This window comes from Simochromis diagramma, unplaced genomic scaffold (genome assembly GCF_900408965.1).
Source record: "Simochromis diagramma unplaced genomic scaffold, fSimDia1.1 OVJJ01000565.1, whole genome shotgun sequence".
NCBI classification, from domain to species: domain Eukaryota; kingdom Metazoa; phylum Chordata; class Actinopteri; order Cichliformes; family Cichlidae; genus Simochromis; species Simochromis diagramma.
In genome coordinates this window covers 2,997,916-3,018,074 of record NW_024387304.1, presented here as the reverse complement: position 1 = coordinate 3,018,074, position 20,159 = coordinate 2,997,916, and the positions used below count along the sequence as shown (strand labels likewise).

At 41.1% G+C, this 20,159-nt stretch overlaps 2 protein-coding genes across 3 annotated transcripts in view; one reads left to right on the top strand and one right to left on the bottom strand.

Moving 5' to 3' along the window:
* Positions 1 to 8,628, bottom strand: part of LOC120716635 (apoptosis-stimulating of p53 protein 2-like) — a 38,929-nt gene extending 30,301 nt beyond the window's left edge. For both annotated transcript variants that reach the window (XM_040004191.1, XM_040004192.1), the window contains exon 1: positions 8,247 to 8,628. In XM_040004191.1, the coding sequence (XP_039860125.1) occupies positions 8,247 to 8,300 (54 nt within the window). In that variant the 5' untranslated portion in view covers positions 8,301 to 8,628. The remainder of the gene's footprint in view (positions 1 to 8,246) is intronic.
* Positions 8,629 to 10,280: 1,652 nt separating this feature from the next.
* On the top strand, positions 10,281 to 19,914 carry rrp36 (ribosomal RNA processing 36). Its single transcript, XM_040004193.1, has 8 exons — positions 10,281 to 10,408; positions 12,717 to 13,065; positions 15,110 to 15,242; positions 15,328 to 15,394; positions 15,478 to 15,582; positions 15,739 to 15,816; positions 18,991 to 19,108; positions 19,474 to 19,914. The coding sequence occupies exons 2-8, from the start codon at positions 12,750 to 12,752 to the stop codon at positions 19,623 to 19,625; spliced, it is 969 nt and encodes a 322-aa protein (XP_039860127.1). The 5' UTR covers positions 10,281 to 10,408; positions 12,717 to 12,749; the 3' UTR covers positions 19,626 to 19,914.
* Positions 19,915 to 20,159: the final 245 nt, after the last annotated feature.

Here is a 20,159-nt window from a genome sequence, read left to right as displayed (position 1 = left end):
CTCTAGGAGCCTGTGGCGGGGACTAAGGACAATAACGGACTATAAAGCACCAACAACCGGTATGACGAACGCGGCCGTGACTCTGGCAGACCAGCTGAACACTTTCTATGCTCGCTTCGAGGCTGCAGCTAAGGACTCCAACAATGCTAGTGTTAGCGGCGCTAACGGCTGCAGACAGGAAGATACTGCCAGCACCGGAAACGTGCTCGTCATCTCCGAGCATGAAGTAAGGAGAGCCTTCAAGAGAGTGAACACCAGGAAAGCAGCAGGCCCAGACGGCATCCCAGGTCGTATCCTAAGAGACTGCGCATACCAGCTAGCTCCTGTGTTCACTGAGATATTCAACATCTCTCTATCTCAGTCGGTGATCCCCACATGCTTCAAAGAGTCCATCATTGTTCCTGTCCCGAAGAAACCCCACCCTGCTTCTCTCAATGACTATCGCCCTGTAGCCCTCACCTCAGTAGTGATGAAGTGCTTTGAACGCCTGGTCAGAGACTTCATCATTTCTTCACTACCAGACACACTGGACCCACTACAGTTCGCTTACCGTCCAAATCGTTCCACAGACGATGCCATCTCTCATCTCCTCCACACATCACTCACTCACTTGGACACTAGAAGGGGGAATTATGTTAAAATGCTCTTCATAGACTACAGCTCTGCATTTAATACCATAATTCCCTCCACACTCACCACCAAGCTGGAGCATCTGGGACTCAGCTCATCTATGTGTCAGTGGATCTCCAACTTCCTAACTGGCAGACCACAGGCAGTAAGGATGGGCGGACATGTCTCAGCCTCCACCACTCTCAGCACTGGAGCCCCCCAGGGGTGTGTTCTGAGCCCCCTGCTGTACTCTTTGTACACATATGACTGTGTGGCCACTACCAGCTCCACCACCATCATCAAGTTTGCTGACGACACCGTCGTGGTGGGCCTGATCTCTGATAACAACGAGACGGCCTACCTGAAGGAGATTAGGAATCTGGAGAACTGGTGCCAGAGGAACAACCTCCTTCTAAACGTCAGTAAGACAAAGGAGCTGATAGTGGACTTCAGCACTAAGCAGGAGAGGAACTACCAGACCCCTGTCATCAACGAGTGCCCAGTGGAGAGAGTGGACAGCTTCAAATACCTCGGAGTTCACATCACGCAGGACCTGTCATGGTCCTGTCACATCAACACCGTGGTGAAAAAGGCCCGTCAGCGTCTCTACCACCTCAGACGCTTGAGAGACTTCCAACTGCCCTCCAAGGTGCTCAGGAACTTTTACTCCTGCACCATAGAGAGCATCCTGACGGGAAACATCTTAACCTGGTTCAGGAACAGCACCATGCAGGACAGACGAGCTCTACAGAGGGTTGTGCGGTCAGCTGAGCGCACCATCCGCTCCGAGCTCCCTGACCTGCACTCAATCTACAGCAGGCGGTGCTGGACCAAGGCCAGGAAGATCGTGAAGGACCTCAGCCATCCCAACAACAGACTGTTCTCTCTGTTGAGGTCAGGAAAGCGATTCCGCTCCCTGAAGACCAACACAGAGAGACTGAGGAGGAGCTTCTTCCCGCAGGCGATACGGTCTCTCAATCACACCACCACACAGTACTGACCCACACATACAGTTCTTACACACACACTGGACATTCTGGACATTGTTTTCACTTCATTACTTAAATCACGCTGCTGTTATTGTGTATATGCTGCTGTTATTGTGTATATATTTATTTATATTTCTTCATACATTCTTATATAGTTCTATATTGTGTATTTTGTTGTACAGTTATTTTATTTTCAACTTTAATTTATATATTTTATCTTATTCTCCCAGTTAAATTTACCCTTCATTCTAATTTGTGTTGTACAGTTATTTCATTTTTAACCTTAATTTATATTTTATTCCTTCCTAGTTAAATTTACCCTTTTTAATTTTTCATATTTATTTCCTATCTTATTCATAGCCCTTTCCTTTTTTGTTTTCTTTAGGTCACGAGCAGTTGTCCAAGCATTTCACTACATATCGTACTGTGTATGACTGTGTACGTGACAAATAAAATTTGAATTTGAAGTAATTTTATTAGCCTACCTACCAACTTATAATATTACACTACACACTATTAATTAAATCTACCTACCTAGTAACATCTGTCATCAGCAGTGTTTAGCATTGTTTGCGCTTATAAACACGCAGTGTGTGTGTATATATGTATACATATATAGCTGAGCTTCACATCAGCTCAAAGCAGTCTGGCCATTTTCCTCTGACCTCTGGCATCAACAAGGGATATTACACCAGAGGTCTGCTGCTCGCTGGATACTTTGTTTTTCAGACCATTTTCTTTAAACCTAAACATAATCCCAGGAGTTTCTGGAAATGCTCATGCTAGTTCGTCTGGCACCAACAACCATGCAGTGTCACTTAAATCACCTTTCCTCCCTACTCTCTCTCAGTTTGGACTTCAGCCACTCGTCCATGTCTACATACCTAAATAGTAGGGGTGCAACGATACACAAAATTCACGGTTCGGTTCGATACTTTGGTGTCACGGTTCGATATTTTTTTCGATACAAAAAAAAATGTTCATGCCTTTTTAATTTGTCATTTATTAAAATTATAAATATATATTTTAACTCAAAGGTACAGTTTTTAAATTTAACCCTAACCCTTGTGCGTGTTTTTTATTTTGACAGCGAATGCGCACCTGCGGACCACTTATGTGCAGCCCTGGTTATTTAGCTCGTCATATTGCAGCCACAGAAATTCTTTTGTCCATGAAACCATAAAGCTGCACTTTCTTTTTGCCTTATAGTCTGATTTGTCATAACTTCTCCGTTTTGTGGTAAGCTTTTCTTTGGCTGTCACTTCTTCACCCTGACCTGTCTTATTTGGCTCAGCAGAACTGAAATGCTTTTACACGCTCACTCACATAAGCTCAGCGATTCGCTGCGCGATCAACCTCTCACATGTTTAAGCTTGCTGCGGGAGATTTCACTTGTCATGTTTGCATAGTAAGCTAACGATTAATAAGACGATGTCAGAGGAATTGGTGCACAAATTATCATCACTCACAGATCAGTGCTGTCGCTCTCTATACACAGTTCGCACGATTGCAAAGTGAAAGCAAAAAAACAAGCGCAAATTCAAACGCGACTTCAATATGTCACATATTGACAGTGGCTCACCGATGCCAATGACATAATTACCCAGCTACATTTCTGAAAGAATGCAAAAGCATTGACATATATTTTCTTCCTACAATAGCCCGACGGGCAGGGAAGAGAGATTTTGGTAGCCCGACTGAAAAAATCGCTAGCTCCGGGACGTCGGGCTAGCGATATTGCAAGCCCTGTATCTGATTGAGGAATCACTCATCTTTGGAAAAGAGAGTTTATTACAGAGAAATGTCTCTTTCCAAAATAAAAGCTATACTATCCGCTTCTTCTGGGCTATATTCTCAGCAGCATAAGGAGAATCATGTGCTAACAGCTGTCTAAATGACTCGGCTAAAGTTAGTAGCATGCTTGTTATTTTTGTCTTTGCACTAGGATGATGTCTGCATGACTGCACGTAAATGTGCAGTCATATTCGTTGTGTTCCCACTAGTGCTTTCAGGTTAATCTCGTTGAAATGACCTTAACGCCACAACACGGCAAATCTCCGTTAACGAGCTACCGCCGATCGCCCCGTGCATGGGGCTAGACGGCCAACACGTTAACGAGCTAACTGCGCTAACACACTAGTTCCCACCCATGTAATTGAGCATTGCATGGCACATCCAACATACTGTTTTACTTTAGTCCATGACTCGCTTACCTTCAGGGTCATACGTCACATGAAAACCAAAATAATTCCAAACGCCAGATCTGAATGAGAGTGGGGGAGGTCAATGTTGCAAAGAGAGCTTAACTTCTGTCTTGCTAGCTTGCCCTGCGCTCTTCCTTCTGACTATGCTGTCTGTGTTGAGCGCTCAGTGGATCTGCGCTCAACAGTGCAGCCTAGGCGGAGTAGTCGAACGCAGATTCACTGAGCGCTCAACACAGACAGCATCGTCAGAAGGAAAGTTGATAAAATAAATTACAAATGTTGTATTGTTCGATACATATGCGTACCGAACCGAAAGCACTGTATCGAACGGTTCAATATCGATACGAATATCGTTGCACCCCTACTAAATAGATAAATGCACGGAGTTGCTGCCATCTGATTAGCTGATTATATACTTACATTTAAACACATTAGCATATTGGCCAACATATATGGTGAAAACCAATTTTCTTACTGATGTCTGTTAGAGGATGTCAACAAGAAGGTGACTTTTCTACATTTGAATGTTTAGCGCAATTTTATACTATACATTGAACATGAAAGAAGGAAGTACTCTCACTGTCAAAATGCTTTTGCCTAAAGATGTAAACAAAGCCAGAGTGGGACAAGTCTGACTTTATTGTCACCTTTGAGACCTGAATATCAGCACCAGGGTGATGTTGTAAACTAACATGAAGGTTACAAATGCTTTAGCTCCTCATCGCCTAAGGAATATTAAATAAATAGTGTTCCCATATGACCTTGAATCGTGTGTGTGTGTGTGTTAGTGAGTGTGCTAGTGTTAATTTCTGGTCACTGTGGCAACAGTTACCAAGCAGCACAATGAGCTCCACTGAGCTCTGCCTGGAAGATTATGAGGATGCAGTTTAATGAATAGGGCGTGCTGCCTTTTTAAAGGCAGCTTTTATGTAACATTTAAGGCTTGCTTCACTATCCTGAATCACAAAAACTGGTCCTTTTATGCTTTTTTGTTTTTTTTTTTTCTCTCATATACACAAACATAGTATATGTGTATACTTTTATAGTGTTGGAGGTTTAAGTAGACAAGGACAAAGTCTTAGATACAAAGGTCCGCAAATGTTCAGGTAATCTCTATAGGGGCTCTAAATGTTTCACTTTAGACCTTAAAAAAAAAAAAAAATCTGGTTTCTAAATTATATGTATAATAATCTCTATTAATGTTATTACAGTTCTCCAAAACATTGTAAATCACAAAATGGTCAATTTAAATATACTGTAATAAATGAAAAACATATGCTTGTAAAGAAATCAAAATATTACCAAAAGTATCAGGTTGAACCTTTTATTTTAAACATAATATTATATTCCTTATCTTCTGCTGGGAAAATACTGATGTCTCTTTTTTCCCCCCATTGCAGTAAGGTTTTCCTCTCTGGTTAACAGATAATTTCTGTTTCCTGCTTTTTCTTACAGTCTGGACGTCAAAGTTAATATGGAAAACGAACAAAAAAAGACTGACAAAGGTTTTGTTTTGGGTTTTTTTGTTTTGTGAGCCACAGTGACTGTCTCAGCAGAAACAATACTGACAACTTCCACTATTTAAAAATAGAGCTTTGTGATTTTCTTGAACTCTTCTAACTGCAGTGGAAATACTTTTAATTAAGATTTCTCCCACTTATTCTGAAATCATGTTTCAGCAGTGGTAGCGTATTAGCAGTCCGCTGGAAGTTAGTGGACACCCTGTCTACCTGCAGAGGGGGCCTGTTGTTGATGGGGGCAGTGTACAATGTGGTGTAACGGATCTGGGGCTACTCTTGCTTGTGGGTCTCTCTGTCAGGCTGCCAGAGAAGACGGCGTTAACATGCAAAAGAGCTCAAGTAAAACCAAGTGTTAACAACAATGACTGCTGTGTGTTGCATCTTTGGTGTTTCTTTTCACACGTCTCTCATTACTGACACTCTCTGCCCTTGTTTCAGTTGTAAGGGTTCTTAAACAGCGGCTTTCTACTCAGCCTGAGCACTCAAAGCACTCATTCATTGATTCATCCGAGCACTTTTTTCTATGCTTAAGTGCTTTCTGTCTAACATTCACATTCCAATGGATGCATCAGTTAGTATCTGCAGACTGCAGCAGCCGGGGATGGAACCACCAACCTACAGATTGGTAGATGACCTGTTCTACCTCCTGAGCTGCAGCCACCCACTTGTCAACCAGTCAATATTTGTTCATTAACATCCAGAAACCTGTAGTTGTTGTGTTGGAGGACACATGGCTCTGAATGAGAGCATAGAAGCCCCACCCATCTGCTGTTCATTATGTTGTTAATGAGGGCAGCCAATCAAGTCTGCATAAGTAAAGTTGTACAAATCAGCTGACCAGGGGCTCTATTTGTTCCAGCGTTCTTGATCCTGTCTGGTAACAATGTTCAGTTATGAGCTAGGCAAACAGTCACATGAACACATACAGCACATACATGTCATTAACATGGAAGCTCTTCACTATGAGTGAAGTCAAAAAGTTCAAAATAAACTGTAGGTGGAGCACCATGAAAACTTAATCATAAATTGTCTTCACCCAGCTGAACATGGATATTTTAAGGAAGTTAACAAAGGTAACGTAGCTTAAGCTACAAGGAGCTCGACAGCCACAGCGCAAGCCAGCGGTCTGGGTAAGGTTTAAAAAGATCAAAGCAGTTAGAAGAGAAATGATAAAGATGAGTGAACAAGAGAAACAGGTCGATATCCTGCTATCTGGTGAATTTACAGTCAGACTAGAAAATGATGCAAGTACCTGACACTACCTCTCATTTGTGGTTAATCAATGGTACATTGGTAGCAGAGCACTTTAGTTTCAGTTGTTTCGGTGACAGAATAGCCTAAAAAAAGATTATTTTGAAGTGTGACTCAAAAAAGCTACATTTAGCAGTATAGAGTATAATATGTGTCACCTTTACACCTTTATTTATGACAAGTTGTGAGTAAATTGGTTATTGTTTTATAAGAGCTTCCTCCAAACAACCTATGTAGAAATAATGAAGTCAAGAGTAGAATTTACTGTCTATAGAACAATAAATGAGAAGTTCATCTCACCATTTCCTCATTGATAGATTCTGTTTCCTTCAACAGAGTCTATAAAGTTCCTCTTTTGTCTGCCATCCATTAGTGTGCAACCCCCCCCCCCCCCCCCCCGATCATTAATGCAGATAACTGTAGCTGAAACACACTTAAATCCAACCAGTCAACGTGTCAGTTATCTGAATTTCAGTGAAATAATGACACTTTGGCTTTGGTGGTCAGTTCACATTACTTCAGATTTGCAGCCATGAGTGATTCCCAGACACGGGACACCAGTGAAGAGTGGGAAGTGTGACATGTGACAAGTACCAGAACACCACAGCCTGAAATGTCAAACTGTTCAGCAGAAGTAAGACTGAGGATGTAGCATGCACGAAAAGGTCAACACTTCTTTTTTTATTCTCATAAACCAGAAGAGTACCATCATTCCACATGAAAACAATGGTGTTAATCTATTATTAGTAGATCCACAGCTGCTCACATCTGGTTGTGACACTGGTTGGTGCAACAGAGAAGTCTGCTGTGTTTGAGTCACTGCAGACAGCCACAGACACCAGACAACTTCAAATCCTCTGTGTCACCTGCAGTTGGTCCGTGATGAGAGGAACACGTAATCCCTATTCTGTCTGATTCCACCACACTGGCATCTGTTGTCTAACTGATCCTGTTTTTCTGTTTAAGCTTCCCCACATTGTATTCAGCAGATATCTGCTAGATACAATGTGAGGAACAGGGTTAAAATTATATATACTCTGTAACAGAGTACTGTAATACATTTAACAGTCATAGTAATGTTACTGATCAAGTTGCTTACAAGTTGATTTCAGTTTGTGTTGATCAAGGAGAAAATGTGAGAACACTTTACAATTTCTAAGGAGTGTGAATGTTAAAGAAAGTTACCTTAATTTTCATTGCATGACAGCAGGCACTGTGCAAACTGCACCCAACGCAAAGACACAATATCAACACAAAGCAAACCGCTAAGAACACTCCACCCATAGCCATGATTTAAAGCTGAACGTTTGCACATTAACACAAATTAAAACTACACCTAATATCTTTATTTTCAAACATAAATATACTGCGTGATTAAATATTAACTGTGTTATATGTAGTATTTATCATTACATTACAAAGTCGGAGGAAGCGAAGTACAACAAAAAAAGTTTAATTTATAAAACATGACGTGTTATTTCGAGACACATTCTTAGTTAAAAATGCTTTCCAGGATTCCACGAAGATCTCAGTGCGTGGTCCTATAAATTTAATTCGTGATGCAGCTATGTAAGGATGTGTGGTAGAAAGTTGAACTCGGAGTTTCGCCCTCAGATGGTGGTGACAGTTGTGCATGAATGGGTCATTAAGGCAGAATGTGATTTTCCACTCACCGGCATCATGTTGGCAGGTCCCCGCTCTGTCGCATCCACTGCAGCTGAAACCATCAAAGCTTACACCGTCAACCTCCTCTGCTGCCCGCCTCTCTCTCTGCGCTTTACTGTCACATCACATCTATATATATTTTTTTAGATTTCACCTCCTGCTCGACCTGTTGCAATGGGTCGGCGGGCGGTACGGTGGGATGCCCTCTGGAGAAAAAAGGCAGGTCGCTTTCAGAGAGAACTACATGCAGCTGAAGGAGAGCAGCGTTTACACACCAGACTGCAGCTCTTGATGATCTGAGCAGAAAACAAAGCGCGGAGAGCCGAGCTGCTGCTCTCCTGCTGCGCTCCTAATCCTATCAGCTCCCAGCATCTCACTAACGAGGCTTGGTTTTGGACTTACTCGATCATTAAACAGGAACAGCACTTCCGGTCAAATCTTTTCAGAATTAAAGCGACTCTTTCTACAGAGTATGTTTTTAACATGTACATTTTCGATTTGTGGGGATCAGAGATTTAAACCACCGTGATACTAAATAATACACAGAGTTATGAAAAAATTAAAATTCTAGCAAAAGAAAACAAATAAATAATAGACCATCAGTGATAAATATCCACTTTGCTCTGAGAAAAGAAATTTACACATAATAATACTAGAGAATACATTTACAGTGAGTGTGAAAGGTTCTCTGTCTCTCTGTGTTACAGAGAAACAGGCTAATCAGGGGATTTTGTTTTAATCTTTCATATTCACAATTCTCATGGAATGAACTGGAACCTGAGGTGATGGACAAATACATACATACAACGCTCTAATTAACTCTGTCTGCTATAAGTTACCTCACACATGAGAAAATTGGAGTCCATTAGACAGATATGACTTAAACCACTGTGCCACAGTACCTTTAATATCTATGACATGTTCTAACAACTGTAATAAAAAGTGTGGTCAACAGTGTCAAACACTACACTGTCTAGCAGTACAGAGGTAAGTCTACTGTCTGAGGCCACAAGATCATTTGTAACCTTCATTAATGCTGTTTGTGTACAGTGAATTCTGAATCGATTCAGTTTTATTTATATATCACGAAATTGCAACAACAGTCACCACAAGGTGCTTTATACTGTAAGGTAAAGATTACAATAATAGAGAGAAAACTCCAACAATCAAATGACCTCCTCTGAGCAAGCACTTGATGACAGTGAAAAGGATAACTCCCTTTTAAATGGAAGAAGCCTCCAGCAGAACCAGACACATTGATGGTTTGGTGGAAGTTATTATTGAAGTTGACACAGAAAGATTGGAGAGAGAATCTAAACGAATATCAGCTGTACATAATGATCTGTGGGGTGGTTGGAAATGTTTTTCCTCTAATGGTGAAAATTTAATTTGTTAATGCAATTTCATTTATTTTTTAAAGAAACTTGTTAATTCATTAGTAGTGTAACGTGCGGTGGAGATGAAGCCAGCCGCGGAGGTGTGCAGCTGGGTAGCGAATGAGCAACAGCTTCTGACTTTCCAAAAAGTACTCATTTATTTACAATATAAAAAATAAAAGTGCTACCTCTACCACACATTACTAAAGAGCACACTAGTCCGCGTACACACGGGAGCATCCATTACAGGAGGAGTGCGAAGAAGAACAAAAAGGGGGTGACACACCAGTCACGAGACAGGAGGCGCCGCCATGTGGTGATACACTGCATTACAATAGCAACTGTTACAGTAGGTAAGGTTAAAGGAATGCTTGGCTCAGTAGACATGTGACTCTCTGTTGGCCTGGCAAGAACCCTGAGTTTAACCTGGGTTATTCTTATTTTCTTCAGGCAGTAATGAATAGTAAAATGTCCTAGTTTTATGATTATTTTTTCTTTGTTTGTTTTCCATTTTATTTTGGAGCCAAGAGTGGCCGAATTTGGAGGTGGGCTGAGCATGTGCCAGAAACATTTATCATGAGTTACAATTATCATTAGCTTAACACTGGTTAAATTTAGCTCTTATATCAAACACTGAAGGTTGGTGTTTTTGGTAACAAAAATTCTCAGTGAAACTTTTAATTTGAAACAGGAAGTGTTTTGTTTAGCTTCCTGGAGTAATGGGGGTACGCTATATCGACACACGTGTGTTTGGAACTTAGGAAAAGACGACTTAACAGCGCCTCTATATCCAGGTGTGTTGACGTTTATTTTATACGAAATACAGGAAAGAGCAGACTTAATAAGCTGGATGACGTTTGCGCTTGTTTCAGGTTGTTGTGTTTATAACGCGCTCGCTCTTTGGCCTGGAGGGAGGGTGCAGCTCATTTAAAAACACATTTGATTTTCAGCGCGGTGTTCATCCAGATAAAAAGACTGTGGAAGTTGTTATGTTTCCCCATGTACTAACTGTTAATCCTGCTTGTGAATGTTACACCTAACAAGTCTCCTGAAAGTAAACACTGTACACGAGATGACGCCATTTCCGTGGGTAAAATACCGATGACTGTCCTGGGAATTATTGTTGTTGCTCCATATAACCCGAATCAGAGTTCAGCGCTCATCAAAGCCGAATAAATCTGCCGTAAAATCCCCATTCATGTGTTAGACAAGCAAATGCGAATACAATTCACAAGATACATTATGTATGCAATTTCCCATGCAGTTAATTTGCTCTATTAGGTAACCGTAGTCCTTATGAACCGGTGAAAACTTACATTTTAGTCTTCGGAAAGATTTGCTAGGATTAATAGAAAGTACTGATATTAGTATTCGTTAGTTTTCAAGATCACATTTTCATCCAGCGGCATCGATCATTAGCTAGCACCGAGTTGCTAGTTGCTATATGGTGTGTGGTTATATGTGCATCATGAAAGCACAAAACCCCCAAAGAACTGGTAAAACTTTAAGAGACGTTTCAGGAGCGCTCACGTTGATGTCAGGTCAGCTTTTAATAAGAAAGAAAATCCACTTGTGCCAATGGAGTGCAGGAGAAGCGTGTTTATTAATGTGTAACACATCTAATGCAAGATGGCGCGCAGACCCGTGTTGTGCCAAAAAGCGATTTCCAATGTTTCCGTGTATTTTTTTTATGTGTAATATCTTTAGGTATGTTGGTAAATAGACTTCGGTAAACAGCGTTTACAAAGGGGTTTTATATATACATATATATATATATATATATATATATATATATGAATTAAAAAATTATCTGTTTTTTCAAGTATCTTTACAACTCTGTGTTATTGTACTTACATTATAACCAATCCGGTCCTTTATCCCCACTTAGAATATTTTTACAGAACTATTGTATTATTTGCTGCCATTTCTGCTGTCCTCTTGGCCAACTTACAACTTACAAAAGACATTTGTAATGTTAATGAGTTTTTTTTAATCTGCATAAATAAAGGTTATATAAAAGTCACTGCCAAAAACTGATTGCGGCTTCTACCTTGTTACACGAATGTTGTTTGTGGCTCAAGATGACTTTATGTCATCCATGAGGGATGCATTTGACATATGTTTCACATATTATAGCCCAACAAGTTACTTATAACAGTTTATACGAGCAATCCGTTTTTGGCAAATACTGGAAATCAGTTTTTGGCAGACACCAGTACCTGCCTGCTCAGTGCTGCTGCGCTTGGCGGAAAGCGTCATTAGAAAGATTGAAACTCTAAGGCTACGTTCACACTGCAGGTCTTAATGCTAAATTCCGATTTTTTGATCAAATCCGATATTTTTTGTCTGCTTGTTCACACTACAGATAAAATGTGACAGCCAACGCGCTCTAGTGTGAACCCTCAAAGCGGCCCGCATGCGCAAAAGAAGACGTCACACACAACGCGCTCTGTTTAGACCCAGACCAAACAGTATTGTTTGACTGATGGCCTTAATATAAAGACTTGTTTCGGACTTTACGTTTCCCAATTTTGCTTTAAGTTATAAAGTTATTTTCTTATTTACATATGGCCTAATAATGATCCTTGTTGCTGTTTTAGAGAGGAGCGGTGCTTCAAAGGATAGCTGCAGATTTCTGTCAGAATCTGCAGATTATACAGTACAAATAAAATGTTCACGTTTCTCCAACGTTGTCTTGTCAACAGTTTCACTGACATCTACACTGGATGGCCAGGAAGCGTTCACCATGTCTTCTCCGGCGCTGATAATTGGCGTCTGTCTTGTGTCAGTGACGTAAAAGACGGATTTAATGCGACATGACCATTCAAACAGCAGTCGCTTTCTAAAACGTCAGATATGTATCGGATTCAGTACCACATACGAAAGTGACCCAGATCGGATTTGAAAATATCGGATTTGTGCTGTTCACACTGTGATACCATGATCGGATATGGGTCGCATAGGGTCAAAAAAATCGGGTTTGATGCGCTTTCGCCTGCAGTGTGAACGTAGCCTAAAAATGCTTTTTTCTTTGTAGGGTTGAATAATTATGACAAACTCAGCACCACGTAAAATAGTTCATATTTGTTTTATTTCCGGTAGCTCTCTGCGTCTACTACAACCTCATAAACAAAGATGAAGAAGAAGCAGAAACAGCTGCCGAGCTCAAAGAAGAAAGGGTTAGAAAGCAGCAGCGATGAGGAGTCGTCTGATGTGGAGAGGAACTTTGCACTGATTACTGAGAGAAAAGGGACTGAGGAGGAAGATCAGTGTTACAAAATAGGAGAGGAAAAGACTGATGAAGATGAGGAACGATCAGATAGCAGTGATGAGATGGAATCTGATAATGATGAAGAACAAGAGGGAGATGAAGAGGATGGCAACAGTGATGATGACCCAGAAGATGCTGGTGGCAGCAATGAAGTCCAAACAAAAGAAGACATCAGAAAGGGTGAGTGTGTCTGCAGCTCAAGAATATGAACATTACGATGCCAAACTGGTGAAGCGTGACCTGCAGGTTACATCTGCCATTTGTAAAGTGGGTATAAATGTCGTAGCAGGACAGCTAGTTAAGTATGGGTGGTGCAGCTATAATTACAACCACGTTACCTTTAAGTGCTGACGTAAGCCCTGTTTGTGCGATTGGCCACAAAAGTGTGTTTGTATGTATGTTGTTTGTATAGAGGATATTATTCTGTTCAGTTAGGAAGTGTAAACTAGGACTGTGCGATATGACCAAAATCTCATATCCCGATATAAGAATTCCATCGTCCGATAACGATATAAATCACAAAAATGTAACATTTTCTGTAAATTCTGTGAATCTCGGGCAGCTCAACCTGGCGGCTCTTTTTTACTTCTCATCCGTAAATAATCTGCTCTTTCATGTGATTCAGTTTATTTTGAAAAGTCTCAACAGGATCTTGAGCTTTATTGTGAAAGGTTTATGTGGAACATAAACAAGCGGACGCGCGATGGTGTTACCGTCGTTGTTGCTAACCACAACGCATAAAAACAGGCGCTTGTCCGTCAGTAGTGTGGTTATATAAAATATAAGAGAAAGAGAGAACTTTAAGAAATGAATATAGCCACTACAGTGACCATCAAAACGATGAAAAAATATTGCCGTAAACAGTTTATTTTGCGACACCACGAAACAAACGATAGCGTAAAATGAAACGATAGATGTTTTTATATCGTCATCCGATATATATCGTTATATCGAACAGCCCTAGTGTAAACCATTGGGAATTGTTTAACATCCATTTGTTGTTGTTATTTTGTTTTTTTCTTAGCCACCTACAATCAGAGCATGCTTTCAGTTAGGGCTGCACGATTTTGCATAAAATGAGAATCACGATTTTTTGGCTTAGAATTGAGATTCACGATTCTCTTTTCCAGTATAAATATTTATTGCACTTATTAACTGCACATCAACTTCGTAACAGTTGAGACTGAACATAAAAACAATAAATAAACATAAAAACAACAAATGTCTCACGTTTTGTCGTTGCCGCAAAATGTTGCACTGCTTGAAATTCCGTCTCCACCGTTGCTCGACGCTGCGTGTACAGAGCAGGTAGTGCAACAATAGAAAAATAGTTGCGGGACGGCACTGTGTAGCGTTTGTCTAGGGTGTTGATCATTTTCCTAAATCCCTCGTTTTGCACAGTGTTGATGGGAGCCATATCTTTGGTCAGGTGATAAGTGATAGCCTCCGTAATTTCTTTGTGCCTGCGGAAGTTCGACGTGTATAGGGAAGCGCTGTATAAGGTTCCCGTTATTGATGTTTGGGTGGTTGACCGGGACTGATTTTCTCCTGTCACTTTCTCGTCATCCCTGACGTGCTCTCCGTGGTTTTTTCCCTGCTAATTTTAGCATCACACGGCACAGCTTCTGTATCACGTGGTATAAGGCTCCGCCCTTGTCATTTGTTGAGCAGGAAGAGTGAGCGCTTGTTTTCATGCAGATTACGTCCCGGATCAAAATGCGGTACAATCGTCATCTTTTTTTTTTGTTTGTTTTTAAATCGTTGTCATTTGGAAATGAGATCGCACATAAGCATGAATCGAGATCGCGATTTTCTAACGATTAATCGTGCAGCCCGACTTTCAGTGCAGGCGAATTAACTAGCAAACACAGTGCTTTTCGTCTCGTGTTCTCACTGGCCACCACCTGTTGTGGTGCTCCTCATTTAACTGCCCTGACAAATAGGATTTTGACCAGCATAGGGTTCCCACCCTCATTTTCAAGTACATTTCATGACAGACACACACAAACACAGATTGTTGATTTATGTATCTGTGCGTTTTCATATTTTTGTGTTCCAGCTGCTGTATGGTTTTTGGGGTTTTTTTTTCAAGGTTTTTTCCCCCCCTTTGTTTTTTTTTTCTGCCACAAACCCAATATAGTGCTGAATGTATAATTGCGTGTGATAACTAATTGCAGTGTCTCTCTGGCAAAAAATCCCCTTCTGTCTTCTTCAACCCTTCCAGAGCTGTCCAACATGTCATTTGAGAACATTGTAAAACTGCAGAACCAGGTGGGAACCAAAGTTTACAACACGGTCGCCTATGGCAGCAACAGGAGTCACGAGTCCAGCAAGAAGAAACGACTAAACAAGAACAGGTGAACGTTCTCAGCCTGCTTAGACAACTGTTAGACTTTCCTCATCTAAATCCTGCAGGGCTTTACGGTCTGCTTGTGATTTCAGGCCAGTGGAACTCTCAGCCAAGAAACCAGCACCATTCCTCCGACAGGTCATCCCCGTCAAGAAACCAGTGAGTGGAGAAAATCTCCAGTGTTGAGTTCAATGCACAAGCACTCATGTATATACAGATTTGGTTTTTGTTCTGTCCTCCAGACGCTGAGAGATCCTCGATTTGATGACTTGTCTGGAGAATACAAACCAGAGATTTTTGAGAAGACCTATAAGTTCATTAATGACATCCGACACAGAGAGAAGGAGGTGAGAAAATGAACGACAATGTGCTGAATGTAAAGAGAAACAAAAAAGACATTTTTAACTGTAGGCTGAAAAATCTAAGATGATAACAGTTGTAAAACTTGTTTGTTTCAGTTAGTGTGAGAAGAGTAACAGTGGTACCATTTTCGTTATTTGCAGATTGTTCAGAAAAAGCTGAAGAGAATAAAGAAAAACAGCCAGAAGAAGGAGAAACTGCAGTTCCTTTTGAAGAGGATGGTGAGTCTTTGCTGCCTTTCATTCACTTTTAATTATGCAGTTTAGTTTTTTTGTTTTTATCAAGAAAAACTAGAAACGCATTAATAGTTTTACAATTTAAGCATCTTCCTTGAAAAGCATTTCAGTTTGTTGATTTATGAAATCATAGAAGAGAATAGAGTAGAATAGATCTTGTCACTGTTACAAGAACAGTGAAACACAGTTTGGCATCTCTCCGTTAGCAGCGTGTAGATTCCTTTAGAATAAGAAAAAAAGAGAAGCCAAAAAGTAGACTTATAGAGTTAACTACACACAGGGAATATACATAGTAACATAAGTATCTACCAGATATACCGTATTTTCACGACCATAAGACGCACTGTACTAAAAGGCGCAGTCTCAGTTATGTGTGCCATTACTGTATTTAACACACACATAAGGCGCACTGGATCATAGGGCGCATACAAGTACCGTATGCGTATTTAAAAATAAAGCAGGGAGCAAACCTGAGTTCGGTACCTTACTCACATTTCTATTACTGGTAATCGTCATCATCAACAACACACAAGCATACAAGTGTGCGTATTTAAAAATAAAGCAGGAGCAAAACAGAGTTTGGTACTCACATTTTTATCATCAATCAAACCCATGGAAGTCCTCATCCTCTGTGTCTGAATTGAACAGCTGCGCTAAATCTCCATCAAACATGCCAGATTCACTTTCTTCACCGTCAGAGTCACTTTCCGTGCCGTGCGGCTCCTCGGAAATGATGCCGGCTTTTGCGAAAGCTCGAACAACAGTGCCAGCAGACATGTTAGCCCAAGCATCTACAATCCATTGGCAAATTGTGGCGTAACTCGCCCGGCGCTGCCTTCCACTCTTAGTGAAACTGGTGTCTCCACCGGTCATCCATCGCTCCCAGGCCGCTCGCAGCCTTACTTTGAACGGGCGGTTCACACTGATGTCCAGCGGTTGGAGTTCCTTTGTCAGGCCTCCCGGAATGACAGCAAGCTCACAGTTCATTTGTTTCACTAGTTTTTTCACATCGGCTGTGAGATGGGCACGCATAGAGTCACAGATTAAGAGCGATGGTGATGCGTGGAAAAAACCACCTGGTCTCCTTACATACACCTCCCTCAGCCAGTCTTTCATCATTTCCTCATCCATCCAGCCCTTTTCATTTGCCTTAATGATGATTTCTGCTGGAAACTTCTCTTTAGGCAAAGTCTTTCGCTTAAAAATCACCATAGGCGGCAGTTTCTGTCCATTAGCATGGCAGCCAAGCACAACAGTGAAAGAAGACTTTTCATACCCCGTTGTGCGTATCGCTACCGTGCTGGTCCCCTTCTTCTCCACAGTGTGACTCACCGGGATGTCAAAAGTGAGCGGCACCTCGTCCATGTTAGTGATGTGGCTGGGCTGGATGTGTTTGTCGCCGATGTGTTTGCTGCAGTAGGAGCGGAAGATGGCCAGCTTTTCCTTATAATCCGCTGGAAGTTGCTGCGCTACCGTAGTCCTGGTCCGGATGGAAAAATGGCACCGTTTCATAAAACGAAAGCACCAAGACGGACCTCCTTGGAAATGTTCAATGTTCATCTCTTCAGCTAGTGAAACTGCTTTTAGCCGAATGGTGACCGTCGAAACGCTTCTCCCGCTCGCTCTTTGCTCGATGATCCACCGCTCGAGTCTTTCCTCCAACTCGGGCCACCTCGCCTTATGTCCGCGGAAACTCAGCTGCGTTTTCTTGACCTGTCGGAGCTTGTTTTCCAGCTTCCTCCATTTGCGAACCATCGATTCATTAATCTTAAATTCTCTCGCCGCTGCTCGATTTCCATGTTCCTCCGCGTAGCTGATGGCCTTCAGTTTAAACTGTGCTTCATAAGCGTGTCTCTTTGCCATTTTCAGGGTTGTTAAAACAACGATGTTCCACATAATGCACATACCTGTCCTTTTATACAGGTATGTGCGATTGTCCGGTATATACGATCAACGCCCACACTTCACCCTTTAGCGTTCTCATGGTGTTCTCTACTACGTCCTCCTTACAACACACAGGGCGCACTGCGCTATAGGGCGCGCCGTACTTTTTGAAGAAAATCTAAGACTTTTAAGTGCGCCTTATGGTCGTGAAAATACGGTATGCCAGTTATATACAAGTTATATGTACCATGCAAAGGAGCAGGTGCAATATAAGGAGCTTGCATCATCAACCTCTTGTTGCTACAGACCTCTTAAAGGGCTGCACCAGCAAGCAATCTATTGCTTGTAGTTGGCAAACAGCATTTTCAGCAGTATGTGTAAAAGTACTTTGCAATTTAAAAAAATAAAAACAAAACCGCTGCAGCACGGTTACTAACTGCCACACGCAAGCGAGAGCACATATCTCCCATACTGGCATCCTTACACTGGCTGTCAGTTAGTTTTCGAATTGATTTTAAGATTTTATTATTCATTTTTGCATGTTGCAGAGGTTAGCACCCTCATACCTTTCTTATCTTTTAAATTGGTACACTCCTGCAAGATCACTATCTGCAGATCAAATGCTCCTAGCTGCCCTGAGGTCAAGATTAAAGCACAGAGGAGACCTCTGTTTGCTGTGACTGCTCCTAAATTGTGGAACAAACGTCCCCTTCATTTCAAGACCTCCTCAACATTGGACACTTTCAAAACCTGAAACCTGAACCCACTTTTATTCCTTGTCTTGTCTTATTTCTTATCCAGATCTTCTCATTTTATTCTTCTTCCTTAAATTTTTATCATGTCTTCCTATGTTTTATCTCTTTTGTCTTAAATGTACAGCACGTTGGTCAACAGTTGTTGTTTTAAATGTGCTATATAAATAAATTTGACTTTGACTTTACATGTTATAGTAATGCATTGCATGAGGTCATCAAACATCAAATTGGCCAGTGCAGCATCAATATTCTGTTTGCATGCAACAGTTCTCCAGGCTCTCAAAGTTTTTCTTTAAACATTTGCTGCTTTTTCCAGTCTGTGTAACTGGCTATTTTCAGGGGTGTGTTTTTTGTTCTTTGTATGGGTTATAGTGTGTGTGTGTGTGTGTGCGTGTGTGTGTGCTGTGCGTGCGTGCGTGCGTGCGTGCGCAGCAGCAACAATAAATGGAAACAATTACAATTACTTTGCATGGTTCTATTCGTCGGAGGTCTTTTTAATGTCAATTTTGACTTTGTGCAGGAAAACCAAGACCAAGCAAGGAAGAGCAAAGAGCAGCAGAGAGAGAGAGAGCTGCAGTTCAAGAGACAGCAGAGAGAGAGAGCCAGCGAGGGTGGAAAACCATTCTTCTTCAAGAAATGTAAGAAGATCATCACTAGATCTCGGAATGCCTATTTTCAATGTACACATCTATTGATTCACTAAGTATTTGGCCCCAGCATTCCAAAGTGACATCTCGAGTTCCTGATGCAATCCTTCCCATTTATTCACACTGGGACTGACATTAGGAATACACTGACCTGTGGTCCCAACTGTGACTTAGACTATTTCCTTAGGGATTATTAAAGTATTCTGATTCTGATTTAAGATGGTAATCATGAAAAAAGAAACGTTGATAAGAATTGATTTTTTTTTTTTTCATTTCTGTAAAAAATAAACAGTGACAGTATCTGTGAAGGTAGTGGAAGTTTTAATAACTGTTCTTTCAATTATTCTTGATTCTAGCTGACATGAAAAAGCTGCAGCTGGCTGAAAAATACCAAGAGCTGAAGAAGAGCAGCAAACTGGACAACTTCCTGAGCAAGAAGAGGAAGAGGAACGCCATGAAGGACCGCAGAAAGCTGCCCAAACAGCTGCAGAGCAAGAAGGCTGTCTAAGGCGTCAAGTGTCATTAAAAACTGTCAAACCCTTCATGCATCAGTCTGGCAGGCATCCCCGGGGTCTAAACAAGTTGCTGGAGCTGAGCGTCTCAGCTGGCGAAGCTGCTGGGGACTCTGACTTAGTCGCTATTATTTGATAATGCTTTCAGTGCATTTCTGTTCAGATATCTGAACTTTCTTTCATCCATTGATACTTGAGCTATCAAACGCAGGACATTGTATCATTGTGTCAAATCTATAAAACATGTACTTGTTAATAATCAATAAAGTGATGTATTTAAGTGTCTTTGATCTTCATTTGTTCATTGTTTAATTTTTGAGTAGAAAGTGCTTTTAAAAATGAAGAATGTCCTTTTCCTGCACTCTAATAGCCTTTTTTATGCAGTGAAAATATCATGCATTTCGCTGCATCATGGTTCAATTAGAGATGAGAACTGATACTTGCAGTACCTATTGACTTCAGAATTCTTAAAACAACTGTATTTTATATGTATGTGAGTACAGTAGGTTGTATATGTTCTGAGCAGGGTT